This window comes from Acanthopagrus latus, chromosome 8, assembly GCF_904848185.1.
Source record: "Acanthopagrus latus isolate v.2019 chromosome 8, fAcaLat1.1, whole genome shotgun sequence".
NCBI classification, from domain to species: Eukaryota; Metazoa; Chordata; class Actinopteri; order Spariformes; family Sparidae; genus Acanthopagrus; species Acanthopagrus latus.
In genome coordinates this window covers 22,163,310-22,185,096 of record NC_051046.1, presented here as the reverse complement: position 1 = coordinate 22,185,096, position 21,787 = coordinate 22,163,310, and the positions used below count along the sequence as shown (strand labels likewise).

At 43.9% G+C, this 21,787-nt stretch overlaps 1 protein-coding gene across 1 annotated transcript in view; it reads right to left on the bottom strand.

Moving 5' to 3' along the window:
• Nucleotides 1-21,787, bottom strand: part of fgd4a (FYVE, RhoGEF and PH domain containing 4a) — an 84,425-nt gene that overhangs the window by 6,497 nt on the left and 56,141 nt on the right. The window contains exons 3-8 of the mRNA XM_037108132.1: nt 18,419-18,499; nt 7,540-7,692; nt 5,770-5,965; nt 2,920-3,322; nt 478-567; nt 154-299 (exon numbers count right to left, since the gene is read on the bottom strand). Of these exons, the coding sequence (XP_036964027.1) occupies nt 154-299; nt 478-567; nt 2,920-3,322; nt 5,770-5,965; nt 7,540-7,692; nt 18,419-18,499 (1,069 nt within the window). The remainder of the gene's footprint in view (nt 1-153; nt 300-477; nt 568-2,919; nt 3,323-5,769; nt 5,966-7,539; nt 7,693-18,418; nt 18,500-21,787) is intronic.

The following is a 21,787-nucleotide window of genomic DNA, read 5'->3' as shown; positions in this document are numbered from 1 at the left end:
GAGGAGGAGGCAGGGCTTGTTAGACCTGAAGTTGTTGCTCCAGCGCTCCGGAGCGTTGCTTTCAGCGCAAAGAGAGAATGTGAATGCGGCCGAATGTTTTGACTCAGAACTCTCTGCTGCATTCATTCACATTTCATTCCCTCTGATGCTCACCATTCTCCCATGCGTTTCTCCAGGTCCGGAAGCAGAAACTGGCTGTGGAAGGTGTGGATGGAGGAGATGTTGGAGAAGATGTTCTTCACCACCTCCACAGGGAACGTCCCTTTATTTGCCTCCTCCATTAGCTTAAGACAGAACACCTGAAGAGCCGCGCACAGCATAGAAATGGTAAGTGATGGCTAAAGGAACGAGCTCAAGTTAATTCAGTTTCTTGACGTTTTCACATCAAGATTCTCTTTCTGTGCAACGAAAACAAAACAAAAAAAAACAACAACAAAAAACCCAGAAATGAACCGGAGCTCTCTCTGAATTCCTCACCTGGTCCAGCAGATTAAGTCTCGCCACGTAGGCCTTCTCTGTGTGCAAGAGCTCGCTGGCGATCTTAAACAGCTTCTGTTCATTTGTCTCCTGAGAACAGAGGGTACGTCACAGTGAGTTTTTACACGTGCGGTGATCTTATGTAACTTCTGCTCATTAGTGACTTAGTGAGGTGCGAAAGTGATCTTATTCTGCTGGGCTAAGAAGACAGCCGCACCGCCTGGCAGTCTTGCACGATGGCCTTTTCCACTCTCATACTTCTCTAATGGTGAGTAATTGGTATTGTCATTGAAGGCTTAAAGGAAAATGGGACCTTATGAGCTCTTTTGAGACACTGGCTGGAGCTAAAAAAAAATAAAAAAAAAAGATAATGCAGAAGTGTGGGTATAAATGGTCCGTAGTGCATGAATTTGAGGTCACTATTATATTCCCACATCATTGTCATTTTATATGTGACCCTTTGCAAGTTCCTGTTTGGTTCAGGTTATTGATATAAGACACTTCTACAACAGCCATCAGGGAGTGAATAGCTGAGGAACAACATGTTGCATTTTCTACATATTGTGCATTTCCTTGTACTGACTCAGGTTCAAGGCCTCAGCGAGTCCTCTGCTGTTTGAGCTCAGGCATGCCGCTGTTAGCTGTTACACACAGCTAACAGCGGCATGAAGCACTAAGGCGTGTGTTCACAACACTGGGCCCATGGTGGGCTAGACTGTGGCTGAACTGTGGCTCTCAGAACAGGAAATGAAAATATAGAATAAGGGAAATGACTCTTAATCAAACAAGGACACAAACATGTCTGACAGAGGTCTGCGTGAAAGGTCGATCAGTACGAGAGTACAAAATCTACTCAAAAAACATCCCGCATACTGATCGGACGATCTGCGGCATGCTGGGACAGTTTCCCGCGACCGACGACCATGGCAGCAGAATATTTCACACCATGCAACTGCAAGGAACAAGTATCTTCCTCTCTCCTTGGGTTCAAGTGGCCCAAGATCTTTCATTACAACATAATTCATTTGTCAACACATTCGCAATGTTGCCACTTCTCTGATGAGTTTGTGAGATGTATTTTCTGTTTTCCAGGCACCTTATGTTACAGAGTAAGAGAAATGCAGTACATTTGACACATTCTTTTCAGGCTGAGGTACGAAACGAGGCAACAAAAACAAACACGCAAATAAAGAAACAGCTGATGAGGTCTTAAAACTGAATGTATCTCCAAAGACTGAACCAGTTGTTCCCAATCGTTTTTGACTTGTGACCCCTGACAGAAAAGGAACTGCAATTGTGTGTAACTGGGGCCCCTTTCAGATGTCTTTAACCGTTAGCACTTCCACCCAAGAGTGAAACCTCTTAGATGGTTTCAATTAAATAACTGCTCGGGCCCCAAAGAGAGCAAAAAATAAAAAATTCACTTCCAATAATGTTTTTTAAATTTAATATCGCTAAAATAAATAAATAAATAAATAAATAAAAATGAGTCGCAGAATTTCTTATTTTTTTCTTTCCTCTCACGTTAATCATCTCATGACCTATCAATTATACCATGTGCCCCTTGGGAGGTCCTGTGTGAAGTCTGATAACTGTCCTGAATCAGCTCTGGCTGGGTCTGATGACCCAACTCAAACTTTCTGAAGTTGAGATGAATTGTGGGTAATGCAGGCGCCAAGACAAGGAAATCTTTGGTTCTGCTGCATGAACGTGATCTGTGCTTACTAAGTTGTAGTGGACTATTTCCACATGGTTTAATTGGTATTCATGGGGTTGATCCACTAATGCAAAAGGCACAATAACCCATATGAACAGAGTATTGAAGACATTATTTTCTAACAGCTGACACAAAGAGGAGAACTCTATGTTAACTCAAGATAATTCCACAAACAGCGAAAACAATCTAATTCGAAAACTGATCAAATGGCTTGACTGACTGGATTTGACCAGAGATCGCACTCATGTCCAAAAAAAGAAGACTCAAGTTCACCACCAACGGTAAGTTTCAACTTGACAGAGCTCTCTGTCAAGGCCACAGCACCAGTTAAGATACCAGTTGTTCCTCTTCGATGCCAGGGAGACTGTGGTTGTTTTGTGCAGGGGAGAAGACAGAGATTGATCTGAACCTGAGATATTTATAATCCGCAGTCACCAGCAAGGGAGTTCACTGAGGCACAAACTCAGCTGCTCGAGCGTCGGACATCTGCTCGGCCTTTGCAGATAACAGCCCCTCTGAGACACGCGCACACACTCCTGTAACTCAACCCCGACATTGTTAGAGTAACCCATGGCTTAATTAGTAGATTTAATTTCACTTAGAGCTCAGAGCGTGAATCAATGCTGAAGGTCTGAAATCTGAAAATATCTGAGACTGCAGAGAAACGAGACGGCTTTAAATACATGACACAGAGGATGTAAATAACAAAGCAGACATGCTCGTACCTTCTGGTCTGTGCTCCCTTCTCCGTTCCTGTGCTCACTTTCTGTTCCACTGTCCTCGTTCTTAGTATGGATTTCTCTACCAGTCCTGTCTGTGTGTGGAGGTGAATGATCATCGCTCTGTTCTGCACTCCCGTCCCCCATATCTCCGTTCACCAGCTCGGCAGTCTCTATCCTCACGCTCGCACTGTTCCTCTCCTCCTTCTCCTTGTCCTGCTCCATCTGGGCTACCACCCCGTTAGACGCCGGCTTGTGAGCATCCTGCGGCGCAGCTGGTACGGAGGAGTCGTTCTCCTGAGTCCCCACGGTCTCGCTCTGCTTCTGGTGTGCGCGGTGAGCTGGGCTGCAGTTGTTTGACTTGCTGATCTGTTTCAGCGGCGAGCTGTCTCTCTTGGTCTCTGTGTTGCTGGTGGAACAGAGGAAAAGGCATAGGAGGAAGTCGGTCAGTACGGCAAGAGCACAAAGAGACAAGACAGATTGTTGGGCACGTTGATCAGGGAGTGTGAGACCCAACGTTAAGCAGAGAGCTTCTGCACATGAGTGTGAGAGTTAAAAATAAAACTGTGGCGATGCACAAACTTCTTTCTGTCTTATGAGGCGGCTGAGAGCTGGTGTAGTGCAGAGGAAGTGTGTGTGTGTGTGTGTGTGTGTGTGTGTGTGTGTGTGTGTGTGTGTGTGTGTGTGTGTGTGTGTGTGTGTGCGAGGATGAGCGGAGGAGGAATGGAAGTACAGTAATGAGCAGGACAGGTGGAGGGGGAGAGGTACAACACTGCTCCCCAGGGACAGATGCTGTCCTACTTCCAAGGAGAACCCACATTATATATTGTATCTTCCATTCTTTGCCTGAGCATGAATGAAATGGAAAAAACAGTTTGCACAAGACGTTTTGATATACAGCGGAAGAATGGAAGCTAGATTAACACGCACAAACACACACACACACACACACACACACACACACACACACACGCACACACGGGTGTACAATGTCACCATTCATCTGCTCCACATCCTGTACTGGCAGAGGGTCCAGCTGTTTCCCTGTAAATTACCCTCTGGTTCTGCAGCAAGCAGAAGCCTCCAGTAGCTACTGTATCTTAGCTCGATTTGCTGATCCCGACTCGGTCGCAAAACTGGCCACAGAAAAAAAAAAAAAAAAAAAACACTTCCGGGAGTCAAAGCATCACCTTCTCTAGCAGAAAAGAAACAAGATAACCTACACAAAAATGAAAAAGCCATGAAAAAACCCCATCGGCCACGCAGGTGCGTATTAGCTTCAGTTGTTCGCTTGTTGCAACGACTGTCGCTGTCCGATAGAAACAGGAAGTATGTATAAATAGAGGAACAACAACAGGCTGGTGAAACACTCCACGGATGAATCACTTCTGGGCTGTAGGCCACCTGAGGTGCCTGTATTTGAGACAATACTGTCGAAACCCCCTCAGAGCAGGACTGATCAACACTGCGACTGGTAAACATTGTTTCATACTACTACATAAGAAAAAACACACATGCACGGTTCACCTCGGAGTGTGTAGGAAGGTGCACGCTGCAGTTCCTCTTTGCATATCCATAACACACCAAGCGTATCAGCGCATGACAGTGTTTTAAAGCGAGCAGCACGAGACAAGAGTTAAGAGCGGCTCCACTTGCCATGTGGCAGTCCTCTAAGGTGCCTTTAGTGCCATGTGAACCAGATTAGTATATTAGTAGGCTAATTCTGTTTCTCGGAAGCTGCGGGCCTTTCTCTCTCTCTCTCTCTTTTTTTTTTTCTGTACTGAGGCCACTGGAGGGCTAATCCCCCACGGCCCCTGTGGAGTCTGAATGAACAAGACTCACCCGTATACTCTGATTAACCTCGCCACGACGCGAGGATGTGCGATGAAAAGGGTGCCGGATCCCGCTTGGATTTTGTAATTGTACAGACTACAGACTGATGATCCTGAGGGAGATCTAAGCAGGCATGCCACTGCTTGCATTTTTTTTTGTTTTTTCTTTTTGGCTCTACTGTATGAGCAGTTGTCCAGCGGGGACAAGGGCACCATTGTTGTGCCTTTCCAGCCACTTCCAACCGGACTCCCTCGCACAGACAAGGCTGCAGCAATCAAATCTTACTTACATGACTTGAGAAAAAGGGTGTGGGGGACACACACTTGGAAGCCTGTATTAGATTTAGTAGATTCTTCTGGGAAGAGTTTGCGTTGAAGCCGACAGAATACTTACATCACCGCGATGAGGCCTCATGATCAGAGTAGACACATTAAAGATAGTGCGAGGGATCTTACCTCGTTCTCCGGGGTTTCATCTCCCAGCACTGGTCCGCAAACGAATGAGGAGCCGCGTTTCCCCCTTGCTTGTGTAAATCTCCTTTCATCCCCTCTGCTAACGCTTGGCTTGTCGAGCACGGGCTAATCTGGGCTTGTTCTGTCTATGGTGCTCGTCTGTGCTACTATCAATGAGTCAGGCTGGAGACTTTGATCGAGAGGACTTCTGCTTTTAATCCTTGAAATAACCGGCATAGGAAACGTTGGGAAAGACAGAGAAGTTTTCCGTCACCGTGGGGTTGCGACAGCCTGAATGAGGTCGTTTTTGTTACAAGAGACGTCAAGTGACGTGGTTCGCATTTACTCAGCCATCTGTCATGCTGGACACAGCATAGCTTGAATATTGAATGTCCACTTTCACTGGATAACACTGCACAATAGATTGAGTGAAACGAGCCATTCCTCACAAAAAACACACAAATCAACTGCTTCAAAGCATACTTTCTATAGACACACACACACACACACACACACACACACACACACACACACACACATACATAACACACAGGGGGAAAAGTGCACGTACCTGTTCTCCTCGAAGCGGCTGATAAGGTCTGACACTTTGGAGTGTTTCTTGTCCGTGCTCACAACCCCTCTTCCTCTTCCCCCTCCTCCTCCTCCTCCGTCCTCCATAGCCGGTCTAAGCGATGGTTTCTGTAAGCGGCCCAGTGGGGACGTGAGCTCCGTCACCGGGCTCTGGAGATGTGATGGTTTTGGAGGCACTAGAGGAGAAGACAGAGGAAATGTTAGTGACTATCTTGGACGCTGGATGATTGTTTGGATTGGATTGTTTGGATCAGGGAATATGTTGCTGCACTGTGGAGTTGGACCTGCAGGGGGCAGTATAAGCTATGTCAAATGACCCCCCCACACACAGGACACTGAGCTGTTGATGTCCTAAATGTGACAAACAAGTTTCCCAGCTCGGCACAGGATAATCGATCAGTTTCACTTGACTCACAAGTCATGTGTTAGGACTTGAAGCTCCAGGATGATTATTAGCAGGAGAAAGAATGGAGCTCTGCCTCTTGTCTTATCTGTGTACAATGATTTACTCAGCGCAAATAAAAAGAGGAACGAGGCACAGGGTTCACTGATCCCGGGACATCTTATGTAACTCTACTCCTGTTTTCACTCTCCTTGAGGTGGACGGAGAATGCTTGGACTCGCAAAGTAATCAGCAGTGGTGGAAAGAGTGCCGACAATCTGTGCGAAAGTGCCGGTACAGTTACGTCACTGGACTATTACTCAACTACAAGTAAAACAACTGATATCAAAATTATACAAAAGTAAAATAACAAAGTATTTTCTCAAACACTACTCAGAGATCTGCTCTGTGGTTGTGCTTCAGAGTTTTGTTTTTTTGTCTCGATTTCAGGATTTCCATCGGCCCCTTAGTGATCAGATGGCTCTGCTGGCTACAAGAATGTAGATAAATGATTTAGATACTGATTCAAATTGTATTTAGCACTCATTTATCATTTTAGAAGTGACTGCGCAGATTACATGGTGTGGTGCATACTTAAGTATGAGACAAATGAAGAGGTTATAAAACATGATGTTATGTTATTAATTAAACCACACAACAGTATTAACAAGTGCAGCTGACATTATCAGCGGGTAAATTGATCGACACAAAATGTATTGTTTCAGTAATTTTGAATGCATTGTGTCTAAATATTTCATGGTTTCAGCTTCTTAAAGGGTAACTTCACAGATTTAATATTTGTAATAATTTGGTTAGGGCTATTGGTTGGACAAAGGCAGCATCGTGAAAGTTTTGCCTTACTCTCAATCGAAATGGTGAAATCCTGCTTTTACATTTTTGAATGAGCAATAGTAATGTAAAGATATATTACACTTCCAATACTATTACCTGTTCCAGAGCATTTCTCACAGTGTGCCACTTTTGCTAAAGCAAAAGATCTAAATACTTCCTCCACCACCGCAGGTAAACTGTAAATCCTCAGGCATGGCTGAATTTATCGGAGACATTAACTCTTACTCAACCACAAGAAAAACCACTGACATTAAAATAATACAAAAGTAAAACATCAAAGTATTATTCTCAAACACTACTCAGAGCATGAATTACTTTTTAACCATTGATGTTTAACACATTATTAACACTAAAGAACCAGGTCAGTCTCGGTGAAAGGTCACTCTGAGAAAATTAGCACATGTGCCGACACCCTTCCCACTGACTCCACACATGAATCATAGACCGATACGATTGTGTCAACTGACCCTCCCACCGCAGCGTTAGGCTGGATTGTTGTGAGTTGTCATTATGTACCTTGTGGTTTAGACAGCAAGGGCGGCCTGTTGCCAGGGCCTGTTCCATTGACGCCTCCCCTGCTCCTGTTAGTCGTCCCACCGTTCGCCCGATTCAGACACGCCTGCACACTGGGTGGATCGCGGCGCTGGTGCGCCGTGCTGCTGCCTAGAGCTGAAGGACGGGGAGAAAAGAGATCAAGTCAATTACAAGAGGAACCTGAAGACATCTCTATTTTTATAAAACGAGTGGAGGACATGTAGTTAAATCTTCTACATCCATGCATCAAAAACCCAAGAAAATGTTTTAAGGATCCCTTCCATACGCCTCAGTGTGCCTCATACACACTGACACACTCCTGACATTTATACACAGGGCTTACTGGCTATATATTCATCTATGCAAAGACGTTCCTGATAAACAGCTGCACGGTAAATATTAGAGAGAGTCAGACAGTTCAGTTGATTATCCAGCTAATGATCCCGTTGATGATCAGCTCCGGCGAGGCTTTTTAGCCGACCAGCTGGCCACAGATGGTACAGCGTCAGTGTTTAGATAGAGGAGACAGACCGATTTAATGAAGCGACTGGCAGTGTTTAAAGTAGCCTAAATCTGCCTCTCTCTCTGACCTCAACAGCACGCACACACACACACACACACACACACACACACACACACACACGCACACACACACACACACACACAGACACACATGCATGTGAAACGCGTGTACTATGACATGCAGCCCAGTAAGGCAAATGCCCATATTTGGCTCTAAATAGCCAGCAGGTTCTCTCATTACTTTACGAGCTATTAGTTTCCATTTAAGGTGGTCACTTAAATGGGTGTTTGTGATTTAACAAGTGGCGCTGATGTATGGGTTTGAACGCAGAAATCAATGTAGCTCTGCGCCTGGCTAACCTGCATGGATTAATAGTGTGTGTAGCGCAATAGTGATGGATGTGACCTTAAAGGATTCAGATGTACAGTTTCGCACCAGAACTTCAGACGCCTTTTATAAAGTATCTGTTCTGTTTTCAGTCAGGGACGTCTAGCCCGTAGACAGTGAGGTCCAGTCAACCCTTGTTTGGCGCTCAGAGATGCTAAAATGGAAAGAAACATTTCACACCTTGTGAATGCACTGATCGACCTGGTTTCACGTCTGAAAATAGTCAAAAGCTAGACTGCAACTAGAAAGGCAGAGAGTGCATAAGTCCACCACAGACCAACAGTCTCCTTTAATTCAGTCAAGTCGAATCCAATATCAAACTTGACAGTCCTGCATCACTCTACATTTGAACTGCTTAACCCTGATTTAAGACCACCACCTGTAGTCGCCACATCAAAGCAACCACTCATAGATACCAGCCACCACAATAGGCTTGTTTTTTTTGTTAATCAATATGTATGCATCGTCCTCAGAGATATTAAGGAAAATGTCAAGAAAATGAAATGTTAAAGGGAGGGGAGAAAAAAATTTGCCGATCCCCACTAAAATGTAATTGGGTGTGTTCTGGGCTGAGACCCATCCACCATCAAAGTTTCATGGGAATCTGCTCATTAGTTTTTGTGTCATCCTGCTTACAAACCAACAAATCAACACACGGGCATGCATGAAAACATAACCTCATTAGTGGAAGTGCCTATTTCAATAATCGATTGACTGTTTAAAATTTTTTTTGCGCAACAACCCAAAAGAGTTTACAGCTAAGCTATGCTAGCAGCTCTTTGGGCCTGTCTTTGAGCTGAGTGCTGATATGCTCAGAGTGATGATAATATGCTAATGTTTAATAGCAATGCATAATAAGTCATAATAAGCCAATTCACCATTTCAATTTACCCCGTGGGCATGCTAATATTAGCTTATTAGCATTAGTTGTAAACATTATGGCAGACACTTACACTGCCTTTCTTGTCTTCTGTTTGAGCAAATGGGGTTTGGGGGTTTTCAACGGTGTAATTTAAAGAAGCTTGGGTTTGAGGAAACTAGAAAGTGGGCCTATTTTTCACTGTTTTCTTGCATTTTACAGGTCAAACAATCAGCAATTTAAATGTAAGATTAACTGATAAAGCGCGTATGTCAGCATCATCCCTAAATAAGGTTTAGGGCTCACCCAATAACACTATATCTGAAAACCAGTATACTGTAGCATCCCTAGCTCTAAATTACATGAACAACTGATATTTGAGTGAAAAACACTCTATATGGTGTACCCTTCCAGATGCAGTTTATAGTTACTGCTCAGAGGGCCCCCCCTTGTTTATTTCCCCTTACAGTGATCTTTATCCTACCAATCCTGAAAAAGAAAGAGAAAACAACAACCACAGAATCATATAGTCACAATTTCTATTTCTACAGCCTGACCGTAATTAAAGACAACAGCTCTAGCAACCGTCTGACTGGAAACGGTCCCACGCTGCGTTTGGGAGAGCAGACTTTCTAAACAGGGCCCCAAAATTACCAATCAATCCTGCAGGCGGCCTCAGGAATTTCTCTTGATTACGTGCTTGGCTTCCCCTCGAGGCCACATTAAGAGATCATAAGAAAACATCATGCGCCATATTATGCATGTATGGCTAAAAATGAAGATTGTACTGCACAGTACACTGCACTTTATCTGGGATGATTGCAGGGGGTCCCACTCTCCACAGCCTGCTTCCTTTCTGAAAGTTGTTATTAACTGTGTCAAACACCACTCCTCTAGCTGTAAATTGCCTCAGCTTTCACTTGAGCCTGAGAAAGTCATGCAGGTATTTTAAGAGTCACTGCTCACGAAAAGAAAAGGGAGATGTAAATGGACGAATGAGTAGATGTGTCTGGAAATGCAAATGTATTGCCTCGGACGTGCAAACCAGTTCTTTTGTAAGCTGCACAGAAAATGATTTCCAGTTAAGATGGCTCTATGCTCTTCGATGAAATATTAGGGAAACAGTCACTTTCTTCAGTAAAAACGGGACAGTCTCTACTTCCTTTCCCAGAGCCGGAGTGCTTTCAAGAACCGCTGCGCCTGGTAACACACTCATTCTGGCATCTTCTCATTAAAGCTGGCTTGGCACAAGTGACAGACCGCCTTGTACAGTAAATTGGTAGCAGCCAGGCACCACCCTGCAGAAACACTTTGATTATCCTCCTCCGTCTGTGTGTGCAGAGAGAGAAAGCCTGCAGTCTGGGTGTGAGGCGATACAAACAGAAGAGGAACTTCAGCTGGACTTAACTGATGCAGCAATACATGCTTCTGATCGAAATACTGTGAGTTACTGTTTTTTACAAAGAAACTGAAACACTGTTGGAGCACAGTTGTAATCCAGGAAGTGCGAGTTCACACGTCAAACTGAGACTTAACCTTCGCTCGGTCCTTGTCGAAGGGTGAGACTCGCTGCCATGGCAACCAGTCGGTTACCTTCAGATCATTTATTTCACAACCGAGTGGACCGAGCCTGAAGGCATCTGCTTCCATCTCAATAAATCCAAAACCGCACAGCGAGAGCAAGAAAATGAGAAATGCTTGCGTAAAGGTCAGGTGTCAGTGGAAGTGTAGGTGAGACAGCACCCTGTGCTGGCTGGCAAAGTGCTCTGCATCTCTTGATTTTATTTTAAAGATCCTCCACACTTATCTGAAAACATCAACGGCATCTTCCCAAAGCCAGACGGGGATGTGTCAACCCTCTGAAAACACCCAACCAGATCCATCGCTTTTTCGAAGAGAATTGGAGAGAATTCATTTAAAACAATTACTTGAGCCCAGTGGGTTGTGCGCAGATGCGTGTGTGTGTGTGTGGTCAGTGTTGCCACAGTACTACAGAATGAAAGGCATCACCCCCCACGCCCCCTCCACAACCCTCCAGCTCTGCCACATCACAGCAGTAGGGGAGTGAGTTCGCTGCAAGCCGGCAAAGGAGGCTGAAGGAATGTATCACTCCGACACAAATATCTTTCTCCGCAACAAAAAAACAAACCGTGTCCGAAAATAGGGGAATCATCCCAGCTTGTGCCCAAAATAGTATGGCTCCAGGGATGGCAATGTCGGTTAGTTTGTTGGCCTCACACACACACACACACACATACACTATCTGGTGATCCTCAACAACATGTTGTACAAATTTCTACTATTATGGTTTCCAGAAAAGGAATCCTGATGACTTTTGAACTTTAGTTCCCACGCTAGCTGTATGGTACTTAAAAATCACTCTTACTCTTAGTCTTATTTAGAAAGCACATTCAAGTAACCTGAGGCAACAACAGCACCAATTTTTTGCATGAATAATAAATATTGACAACCCGATAACTGCCGGACTCTGTATGGTGCGCTCTTGCAGGACTAGCTGATCTAAACAAGATGAGTTAACAGTCATGCCAGAGTTGTTATTCTGCACAGAGTTGAGCTAAATTCTAATGACACCATGCTAACATTCTCACAGTGACAACACAGTCACAGCAGCATGCTATTGCTAAGCAGGTATACTATTTTTTCATATTTACCATCTAACATTTGCCGATTAGGACCAGCACAAAGCTTTTCAGTACAGTGTTTTCACCTGTATAAAATGACAACTTTGATGATTAATATCCGTTAATATCTGTAATGTGACAAAGAAACGTCAAGACATTTCAACCTGCTGGTGGCGCGAGAGGAAGAGTCAGGGGCTCATCAAAATCACTGGGATCTGGGCAGTGTTGTTAAATGGTACCCAGAAGTCATACTTGTGTAAAAGTCTTAAAGTATCTCACATAATAAACATCAAAGGTCATTTTGTTGCAATAAATGCACTTTTGGATCAAAAGTAAAAGTATAGTAACACATAGTCTGTATACTATGGCTACTTTGGGATTATCAGGTCCAATATTCAGCCTTTTTTGAATTAACATTATTCAGTGCTTTATCATTTTAAAATGAGCTGCTTTGGTTCTGATGCAGCATGCAATCTGCAACAAGTAACAAGTAGCGTCAGTAATGGAATAAATGTTATACAGAAGTCCAATATATGCCTCCATAATGTCGTGCAGTGGGGGTACAAAGCACGAAAAAATAAGAAATTAAAGTACCTCAAAACTGAGTAACTGTACTTAGGCGATTGTATGGCAATCCATTTTACACTGTAGATATTTAATTCTTGAACAGTCTTGGTGGACCCACAAACCAACACTGTCATCCCAGGAGCCTTGCTGTGTGCAAGGTTCAAAACAAACTTGCCGACCTTTTCAACAATGCACTTAAACACACCATGAGACAAACGTCCGCAGAAGAGTCTGAGAGTCCTTCAAGGCCACAAACGAACTACTGCCTTTATAAACAGGCAGGTGTGTGTCAGTGGGTTAATCTCAACTCAGAGTCTCAGTCAAACACCATTAAGTGAACGTACAAAACATTTCTACCTCGTGCTCATGAGATCAACACTTCCCTGAAGCTTTGTCACCTGACAGCAGGCCTGCCTGACCTGTCTTTTATGAGTCCCTGCTTCCAAACCCCCGCTGGCTTAATGTGTGCCGATACTTCAGTTTCTAGTTCTCCAGGTGAACAAAACAAAGGCACACCTGTGTGTGTGTGTGTGTGTGTGTGTGTGTGTGTGTGTGTGTGGCTCAGTGTGTCCCCACCCTGCCAGCTTGAAACTAAAGCTTTGTCTTCTCTCGGCTTTGCCTCTCAGCCCCAGGGGCTCCACATTCATATCACACGGAATGTCTGAGAGGACTTATCACAAATTCTGCTTCTTCTTTTTAAATGGGGTGGCATATTAAATTAAGGTCTGGGTGGCTTCTACGCTGCTGCAGCAAGCAATGTCAGGAAAAACAAGAGAAGACTAACAGGAGAAATCTCAGTTAGTTGAAGAGTATCAGAGATCCTTCATATACACAGTCTTCAGCAAGTGTTGCATTATGGTCGAAGTACATTACAGAGTGCAGTGATGTGAGCGTGTTTGCATATGAAGTGATTTATTAAATGAAAGGCTCGCTCAGCGTCAGAGCGCAAACATTGCAACATTCTCAGAAATCGACTGATTACACAGCAGGTCAGCCTGATAGCATACAAGCCTGTTCTATTACCAAAGTGTGATTGTGGGTTCTGCTGTAAATAACTTCAAATCAAACATCAATAAACAAACAAACAAAAACACCTAACAAGAGGTGGAAGAAGAGAAGATCACACTCAGGGCAAGACAGTCCGAGAGGAATCAAACATAGAAAGCAGAAATAAATCCCTGCGGATGAACTCACCCCGCACTAGAAACCGAGAGGAAAACCGTGTATCCTCCTCAGCGAGGGGCCACGCTGTGTGTGTGAGAGTGTGTGTGTCCCAGAAGAGCACAACTAAGTTTAGGTTCCATGCGATCTTCCCAGGCAGCGCTGCCTCTGAGTGACTCAGCTCAGCAAGAACAGAGTAGAGAGGGACATGACTCCTCCTTCACTCTCGCTCACACACCCCCTATTTAAGTGGCTTTTAACAAATACAGCGGCACACGCACGCACGCACACAGTGGTTCACAACACACAACTCTGCACATTTAGACTTTATAAGATACAAACAGCACTCATGCACTGTAGAAATGAGCAGTATTAAATCGATCAGGGAGTGTGAAGCTGTGCAGCACACGTATGATTTAAGTGCTCTCCAACTTCCCCTCACCTGTTGATCTCATCCATTTTAGTCAGATCATAAAAGCATCAAACAATGACGGGAGATTTGGTGGGAATCAGTAAAAGTGGACTGACCCGCTCGCGCAACAGCTTCTCGTTCCGTCTACGCCAGGCATCAGTCAGTCGCTCTGATCAATGATTAACAATCAGCACAGTGAAGCGGCCCTGGAGCGCCACGCACCACTTCTCTCATCTGCCTGCTGTGATCTAAATGAAGCCCAGAGCCTCTGATCTATTATTTCAAAACTACCATCCCGTCAACTTCATCTCCTCGGGCACAGTTCTCGTGCAAATATTTAAGACGCAGGAACAAGATGGGCGAGTTAAGACGGTCGACAGACTGTGCGAAAAGCGGATAAACATCTGGTAAAAGCCACTGACTTTGTATGAATTTAAGGGAGCACTACGGAACGGGAACGGAATTTTAATCAGACAAGAAAGATCTTCATTGACGCCTAAACAAACAAATAATAAATTAACAGACTCTCTTCGTTTTAATGATCGAATAAACCAACTTAAAGGACGACACACTTTCATATTGTTTTACTGTGCTTAAATTTGGTGGACCCTGCCACCCTTCTAGCTTCAAACAGTGTTCTGGGGACCTCATTGTCCCCTGAGAACAGCTTGTTTACACAGTTATTTAAAGAAAAATAGATATTTCTGACTTTGTATGATTACCTCATTAATACTGCAAATATTAAAAGAACATGAATTTGTTCTCCAAAACCACATGGTGCCCCTTTAAATCCGCAGCGTATATGAAATTGAAACAAAGATCCCAGGAACACGCTACTTATCATGAACAAGATGTACCTTTTGCAGAAGTCGGCACAGGGAACTGCGAGTCAAGGTCCTCCATGTTCTGTACGTATCCTCTGAGCAGAGCTTTAGAGTGTCTGCTGATCTGCAGTGTTATATGTCAACATTAGGACACATCACATGGTGACAAAAAAAGACAACACAGGAAGCCTCAACTTAACCTTTGTTTTAAGGCTTGCGGTGTCCGTGAAGAAGCGAAGGGTATGTGTGAATGTGTGTGTGTCAGAGTGAATTTTGAACATAAATATTCACACTCACACTTCGTGGTCTCACCGACACGCGAACATGACAGCAGTTATCTTTATTCTCCAAGTAAACACGATTGACCAGTAGAGATTCCTTCTCAGTTTCTTAACATTTCACATAATTGATGCAAAACCTATGTCTAAGTGATAAAGATGAATCTCCCACGGTGACAGAACTCTGAAGAAGTGTGTGTGCAGCGGTGACCAAAACTGCACACTCATGCTCACGTCTCCGTGTGGCAACAACTATTTGTTGCCAGTAAACACTCGATGCAGCCAACATCTGCAGCATTATCGCTGGCAGGGTCTCAGCGGAGCCTCTACAGACGGGACTGACCGGCAACACAACCTGGCACTTCCGTAAAAAAACTGCATTCAAACACTTCCATTCACTGGCTATTATGCGGGAAATACAGGAAATGTGTTTCCAGGCACCTGGTTACTTCAAAAAGCCACATTTACATGCTGCTGGTCAGTAATCCGATTTGCAGATTTATGCCCTCAATTTTGATGCTGAATCCTGTGGTGCTTTTGTGACGAAGCATTCAGACTGATGGCTTGATGAAAAGGACAGGTTCTCTGGTGAATTATCTAACCCTTTATGTGCAGGATTGGTTTAGTTCGGATCATTTCTTTTCATGGATTCATCTGTTTTATCCACATTTTCACGTCATCCTCTTCATTCATTCTGCTGTAATGGAAACACTTATCCTATAAGAATTCTTCATCTTGTGCGAGCACAAATTTTCTCTCAAAGTCTGTTGTTCTCTTACCTCGACCAAAGAAACCGTTCTAATTTTCATTAAGTGTAAAAAATGTGGTTATTGCCAAAACAAGAACTACAGATTACGTAGGTGCAGCTTTTATATTTTCATCTTTCAATTGTAAGTGTTATGCCCTGATGATGTGGATTAATCTCTGGATAAATCAACATTTACTGTTGATACTGAATATCATAAAACATATGTGAAAAAAATAAAGACGTACATTATAATTTTCGCTAAGCAAACTTCAGTAGTATAATCAAAGCTATGCAAGTGATGTAACAGTAGGTGGAAGTTACAATTGGTTACAACTATTGTCTGAAAATGTCTTGTCCAAAACGAATAGAGTTTATCTTTACTGCTAGAAGCATGTATGAAAAATCTTGGGATAAAAATAAAGGTAACACTTATCCCATGTTAGCACAATTTGGCTCCACCTGTGCCAATTTTTCATTTCTCATGTTGCAGAAATTAAAACTTGTTGATTTTTCCGGACATTTCACTGATGTATAATTATTACTAAGGTAATCATTAGAATATTAGCTCTTCCTGGACACAGCATGTTTGACAGTGCCAGCTTTGTGGGCATGTAACGTTTTTGTTGCTTTTGCTTTAGTGGCTTGGTGTTGGCATTGCGTTTCATTTGGGTAAAAATGGTTACGATGTGTTTTTAGCTGTGCTTCTTCCCATTATGTAGCTATCCTACATGAATGTGTACATGGTTAGCACACCTTTTTACACTGTGTGTAGGAACATGACACCCTGGCCCCTGCCCAGACAGAGCTAACCTTCTAGAGGTTATCGAATGCAGCGAAAAAACCCCACTTCTAAACACTTTGTAGACACATTCAGCAGTGAAAATTTGGCAATGAAAACACATTCAGAGGCACGTGCAAAATACAGAGACATGTGAGTCACTGCTACTTGCCACCTTCTAACCACAGTCACACAAAGACAACACTGACACACATGCACGCAGACACACACACACACACACACACACACACACACACACACACACAAAACAATTCCTGGTGCCCTATATCAGTCAATGAGATTAGAGAGAGTGTAGTTACAGTACATGTCTGGCTCTGCCCTGGTACACGAGGCATTCACTGTGCGCATCATGCCACACATGTGGTGTGTATGTATGTGTGTGTGTGTGTGACAGACAGGGTGACAGATAACCAGCAGGAATGGAGGATTAGCTGTTTCTGTTCAACTACCCAGACTTTCTTCAGATTAACTCTGCCTCATCTCCTAATCCAAGGGCCAGCGTGAGATTAGAACCCCAGTTGGGCCCGGAAACAGGAGGCGGGACGGGATGGGGGGGGGGTTGCAAAAGTGGTGGAACAAAGGCACAAGTAGTGTAAAAAAGGGGAGCAAGCGTGGGGAGGTGAAAGGCAAATGAGAAGTGGAGAAATGGGAACAGTGGGGACTATTTCGGAAGGCAGAGGGGATGCGTTAAAGGCAAAAAGTTTCATCAGTGCCGAGGAAAGATGGGATGAAACAGACAGGAAGGGAGGAAGAGTGAAGGCACGAGGAAAACAGACGAGCACGGAGAAGACTGACAGATGAAAAGCCAGATGGGAGAGGGGTGAAAGGATGGAGCATGGAGGGATTCGCGCGAGGGAGCGAGACGCTGCACATGAAGAGGAGAGAAAATGAGAAAAGGTGAAAAATAGGGAGGCACTTGGGGCCGGAGGAAAGCACCCATTCATCACACCGATACACACACACACGCGCTCACACACAGGTCTGATATAAAAATAGAGCAGAGACCAGCAGCTTTCTTCACACCCCTGCATAGCTGCGAGCTGCAGGGAGTAGTGCTCATTCTCCCCTCCACAGTGCCACACTGCCACCCCCTCTCTGCTCATCAACTTCATCTCAAAGTTTACTTAACGGAGGCCAATATACTTTTAAGATTTCGCTGAGTTTGGTTTAGGTTTAGAGAGGACTAAGGGGCCCCAGACTCTCGCCGTGATATTGATTTTGCATGCAAATACGTGCAGCCCTCCTGCAATGAGTCAGCGCTGGTGACTGACGAGCAACAAAGCTTTGCATCTTAATTATACCTCCCACGCATCTCAAGATGAGGATCAGGAACAGGCATAAAAAAAATAGAATTAAAAAAAAAAAAAAAAAAAAAAAAAAAAAAATATATATATAAATATATATAAAAATATATATATATATATATATATATATAAAGGGTTGCGTCAAAACCCCAGCGCCGACAGGCCCGAAACCACAGGAAATGAACAACCTCCTCACATCTACGCACAAGCAGAGCAGCGAGAGCGCTGTACACTTATTAATTGACCGCCGAGAGCAGCTCTCTGTGCCGTGACAAGAAAAATCTTCATTTAAAGGGGAAAGATTAAAAAAAACAGACAGAAAGAGGCTGTAAGGTGAGTTCAAGTGTTGCAGCCTACCTCTGGAGTGTTCGATCTTCACCGCCACGCAGGCCTCCTCAGTTTTCTTGGACTGGAAATACACAGGCTTTTCTTTCCTCTCTGCAACAACAAAACGCAAGATTCACTATAAAAAGAAATACGAGCAAACTAGGGGAACAGGATGATATTTTAATACTCAACCCGCATCTGAGGCAGGAGCTTCAAGCTGTTACAGGCAACCCCATGTTTTATTTAAGAAGAGCAGATGAAAATGAGGAATGGTGGAATATGAGGCAGGAGGGAGCGCATCGTACTATTTCATACCTTCCACAGCCCGCACGGGCCAAACAGCAGCTGAGACAACAAGGTGGACACGCACGGCAGCGGAGATACTCAAATAGCTCTTCTGGTAGCTCCATTTATCAAGATCAGGAGTCGACTTATGTTTGTTTTGAAAATGAAAAGGAATATACCGCCCCTCGGAGATAGAGACCCTAATTAGTCTGTCTGTGATATGTAGGGCATCGTCTGTGGGGAGAGCTAACACTCTTTCAACATAGCCGTTTAATATGCACATAAAAGATTAAAGAGAAAAAAGCAACGCTCGTAAAAAACAATGATGGGCTCACATGAGAATTAGCGAGTCCCCTCCGAACACACACACACACACACACACACACACACACACACACACACACACACACACACACACACACACACACACACTGACAGACAGAAAGCGATGCTCTGTCTGATCTACTCTGAGGCATCAAAGCTGTTGGGTTATCAATGTAGCCGATGAGACCCAGCAACATGTGCGTGTGACATGTAGAGCAATAGTTGGCTTTATTCAACTTCTGTTCACTCAGTGTGCTGGTGCGACGCCAACCAGTCACAACAGTGAATCTATCTATCGATCAAAAATCTAGTAAAATCAGTTATTCTATAATGTTTTCACAAATCATGAAGAACATAAAGACAAAATGCATCAAAAATTCAGACACATGCATAAAAAATTCTCAAAAGGTATACAAAAGAAAGCATGACAGGTTAATACTATGAGCCCACCTACACTCATTTTGCCATGTCAGTGTTAATACATCGCTTGTCATTATTTCCCACAATGCACCAAACTATAATTTGCAAGTGTTTAGTATTAGTCAGGATATATCAACAGAGGAGTGGTGAACTGAGACCGACATAATGGAGTGTGGCTAATGTCACGTAAAAGAGGAGTGGACAAACTCAGTGTGGGGCCGTGCACACAGTCAAGAGGATGTACAAATGACTGTGTGTGTGTGTGTGTTTGAGCGTGTGCGTGTGTGTGTGTGTGTGTGTGTGTGTGTTTGAGCACGTGCGTGTGTGTGTGTGTGTGTGTGTGTGTGTGGGGGGGGGGGGGGGTATAATATCCTGGCTCAGGGATTAAAGGAGGGCTTTCTCCACCCACCATCTGGACTCCTCATGACAGGCCTGCCTGCTGTTCTCTCTCTACCTCACACACATACATCAACTTTACAGTTTATATGTGTGCGTGTGTGTGCGCAGTACTTGAGGTGAACCCCAATCTGTTACATAAGTCCCATATTCAGAATATAACAGACATAAGCAGCTTATCAGAAGCATGACACATATATCAGACACTTCTCTATAGACACATCCCACCCACTCAACTGTGACCCCCCCTCCAGCAGACTTTCAGCCATGTGACCAGAGTCATCGCACGCCTATTGTTTCCTCAAGTGGGGGGATGTGTTTCTATGTCAGCACTGAAAACACGCAAACACAAAGAAACGAAAATGTCACACACTTTGCCAGAACTGAAGTGACAACTTCCAAGAAGGACACAAAGGTCGAATGAATGACCGCTCTGAGCCGAGGGTGTGGGGGAAACCTACTTCAGGGATGATGTATGACGGGCAGAGTTTACTGCTCCAGCTACTGGACTGACCATAAACATCCTCTTCCTGCCGGTCAGCTTCCTGTTTTTCATCATCTATAATCTGGCCACTGTGACCCCGGCAAAAAAAAAAAGAGAAACTGTGAGAATTAACGCATTAACACCGACAGTGGATACAAACCCAGCCCCAGCCTTCATGATGAGCCTCTAACACTCATACATCTTCGAAGTGATTATTTTTGGGAGTGAACTTGCAAAAAAAGATGCCTCAACAGTTCCTGTGGAGAAAAAGGAGTCACAAATCGCACAGGTGAAAGTGAATCTGAAGTAATTTCTGCCGTGACATATCTCCGTCATCTGATGTGGTGTGGTGATTCAGCTTCCTCTTATTAAGCGGCATGAATTAAACACACATCAAGACAGGTGGCAAACTGCAGCACATCCTCCTGTGATTGCAGTCGAGAGAAAAATAAAAATCTAATTTAGCAGTTACGTTCACAGCAATCCGATCAGCTCCCTGACTAAACGCTTTAGCTTCTCCTGAAACAACCGGAGTGTCACAGAAGGAAACTGTGACGCCTCCACCCTCCATTCTAATACCACTGTAAACTGGTCGTTTGTTTTATTTATACAAAGCTATAATGATGGAGGCTGATCAAAACCAAAACAGTGACTCTGTCCGACAGAGGACAGTTAATGAGGTGTGATATTAAATCTTCAGACTGTGTGTGTGTGTGTGTGTGAGTGTGTGTGTGTGTGTGTGAATGAGTGTATGTAAAAATGGTGTGAACAAACCTATCACCGCTGTTGACAGCTGCTCTGTATCTGTTTACATTCACCTGCTCCGTAGCAACACAGAGGCAGACGCTTTCGGTGCTGAACGCCAAATGAGTTATGGCCCCAACCTGACCTTTAGTCAACACACAAAATGAAGTCCCGGTCTGCTCACTGCGCATGTTCGCCGCCTTGCATTTCACATCGGAAAATTTGGAGTTGGACGATTTAACAAGTCATAGGTTACGGATGCCCTGCGTCTAGCAGAACCAGATGCCAAGCGGAGCATTAATAAGACATTACTCAATGGAAGTACTACCTGGCAACAAGTGCGTAGAGTTTAAAGGAAAAAAAAAACCACACATCATTATTTTTACAAAATACTAACATGAAACACAACCGAACTTAACTCAGTCATATCTTAAGGATAAGGCCAATGATATTCTCGATCTTGTAGTCAATAAAAATCTGGCGATGAGACCAAATAGACTTGGTCACATATGTAATTTGACTTAAATTATGAACATATTAAAGTTAAGTTACAGACGTTACATACTTATATTCACCCAAACCTCAATCTTTTCCTAAACCTAACCAAGTACTTCTGTTGCCTAAACAAAATCCAAACTGTGACCACACAACATAAAAAGGTCCGATACGCTTGTCGCGTGTACGCTGCAATGGTCACGTCGTTTTGTGACGTTTGACTGGGAGTCAATGGCAGTCGACCTTTCAGT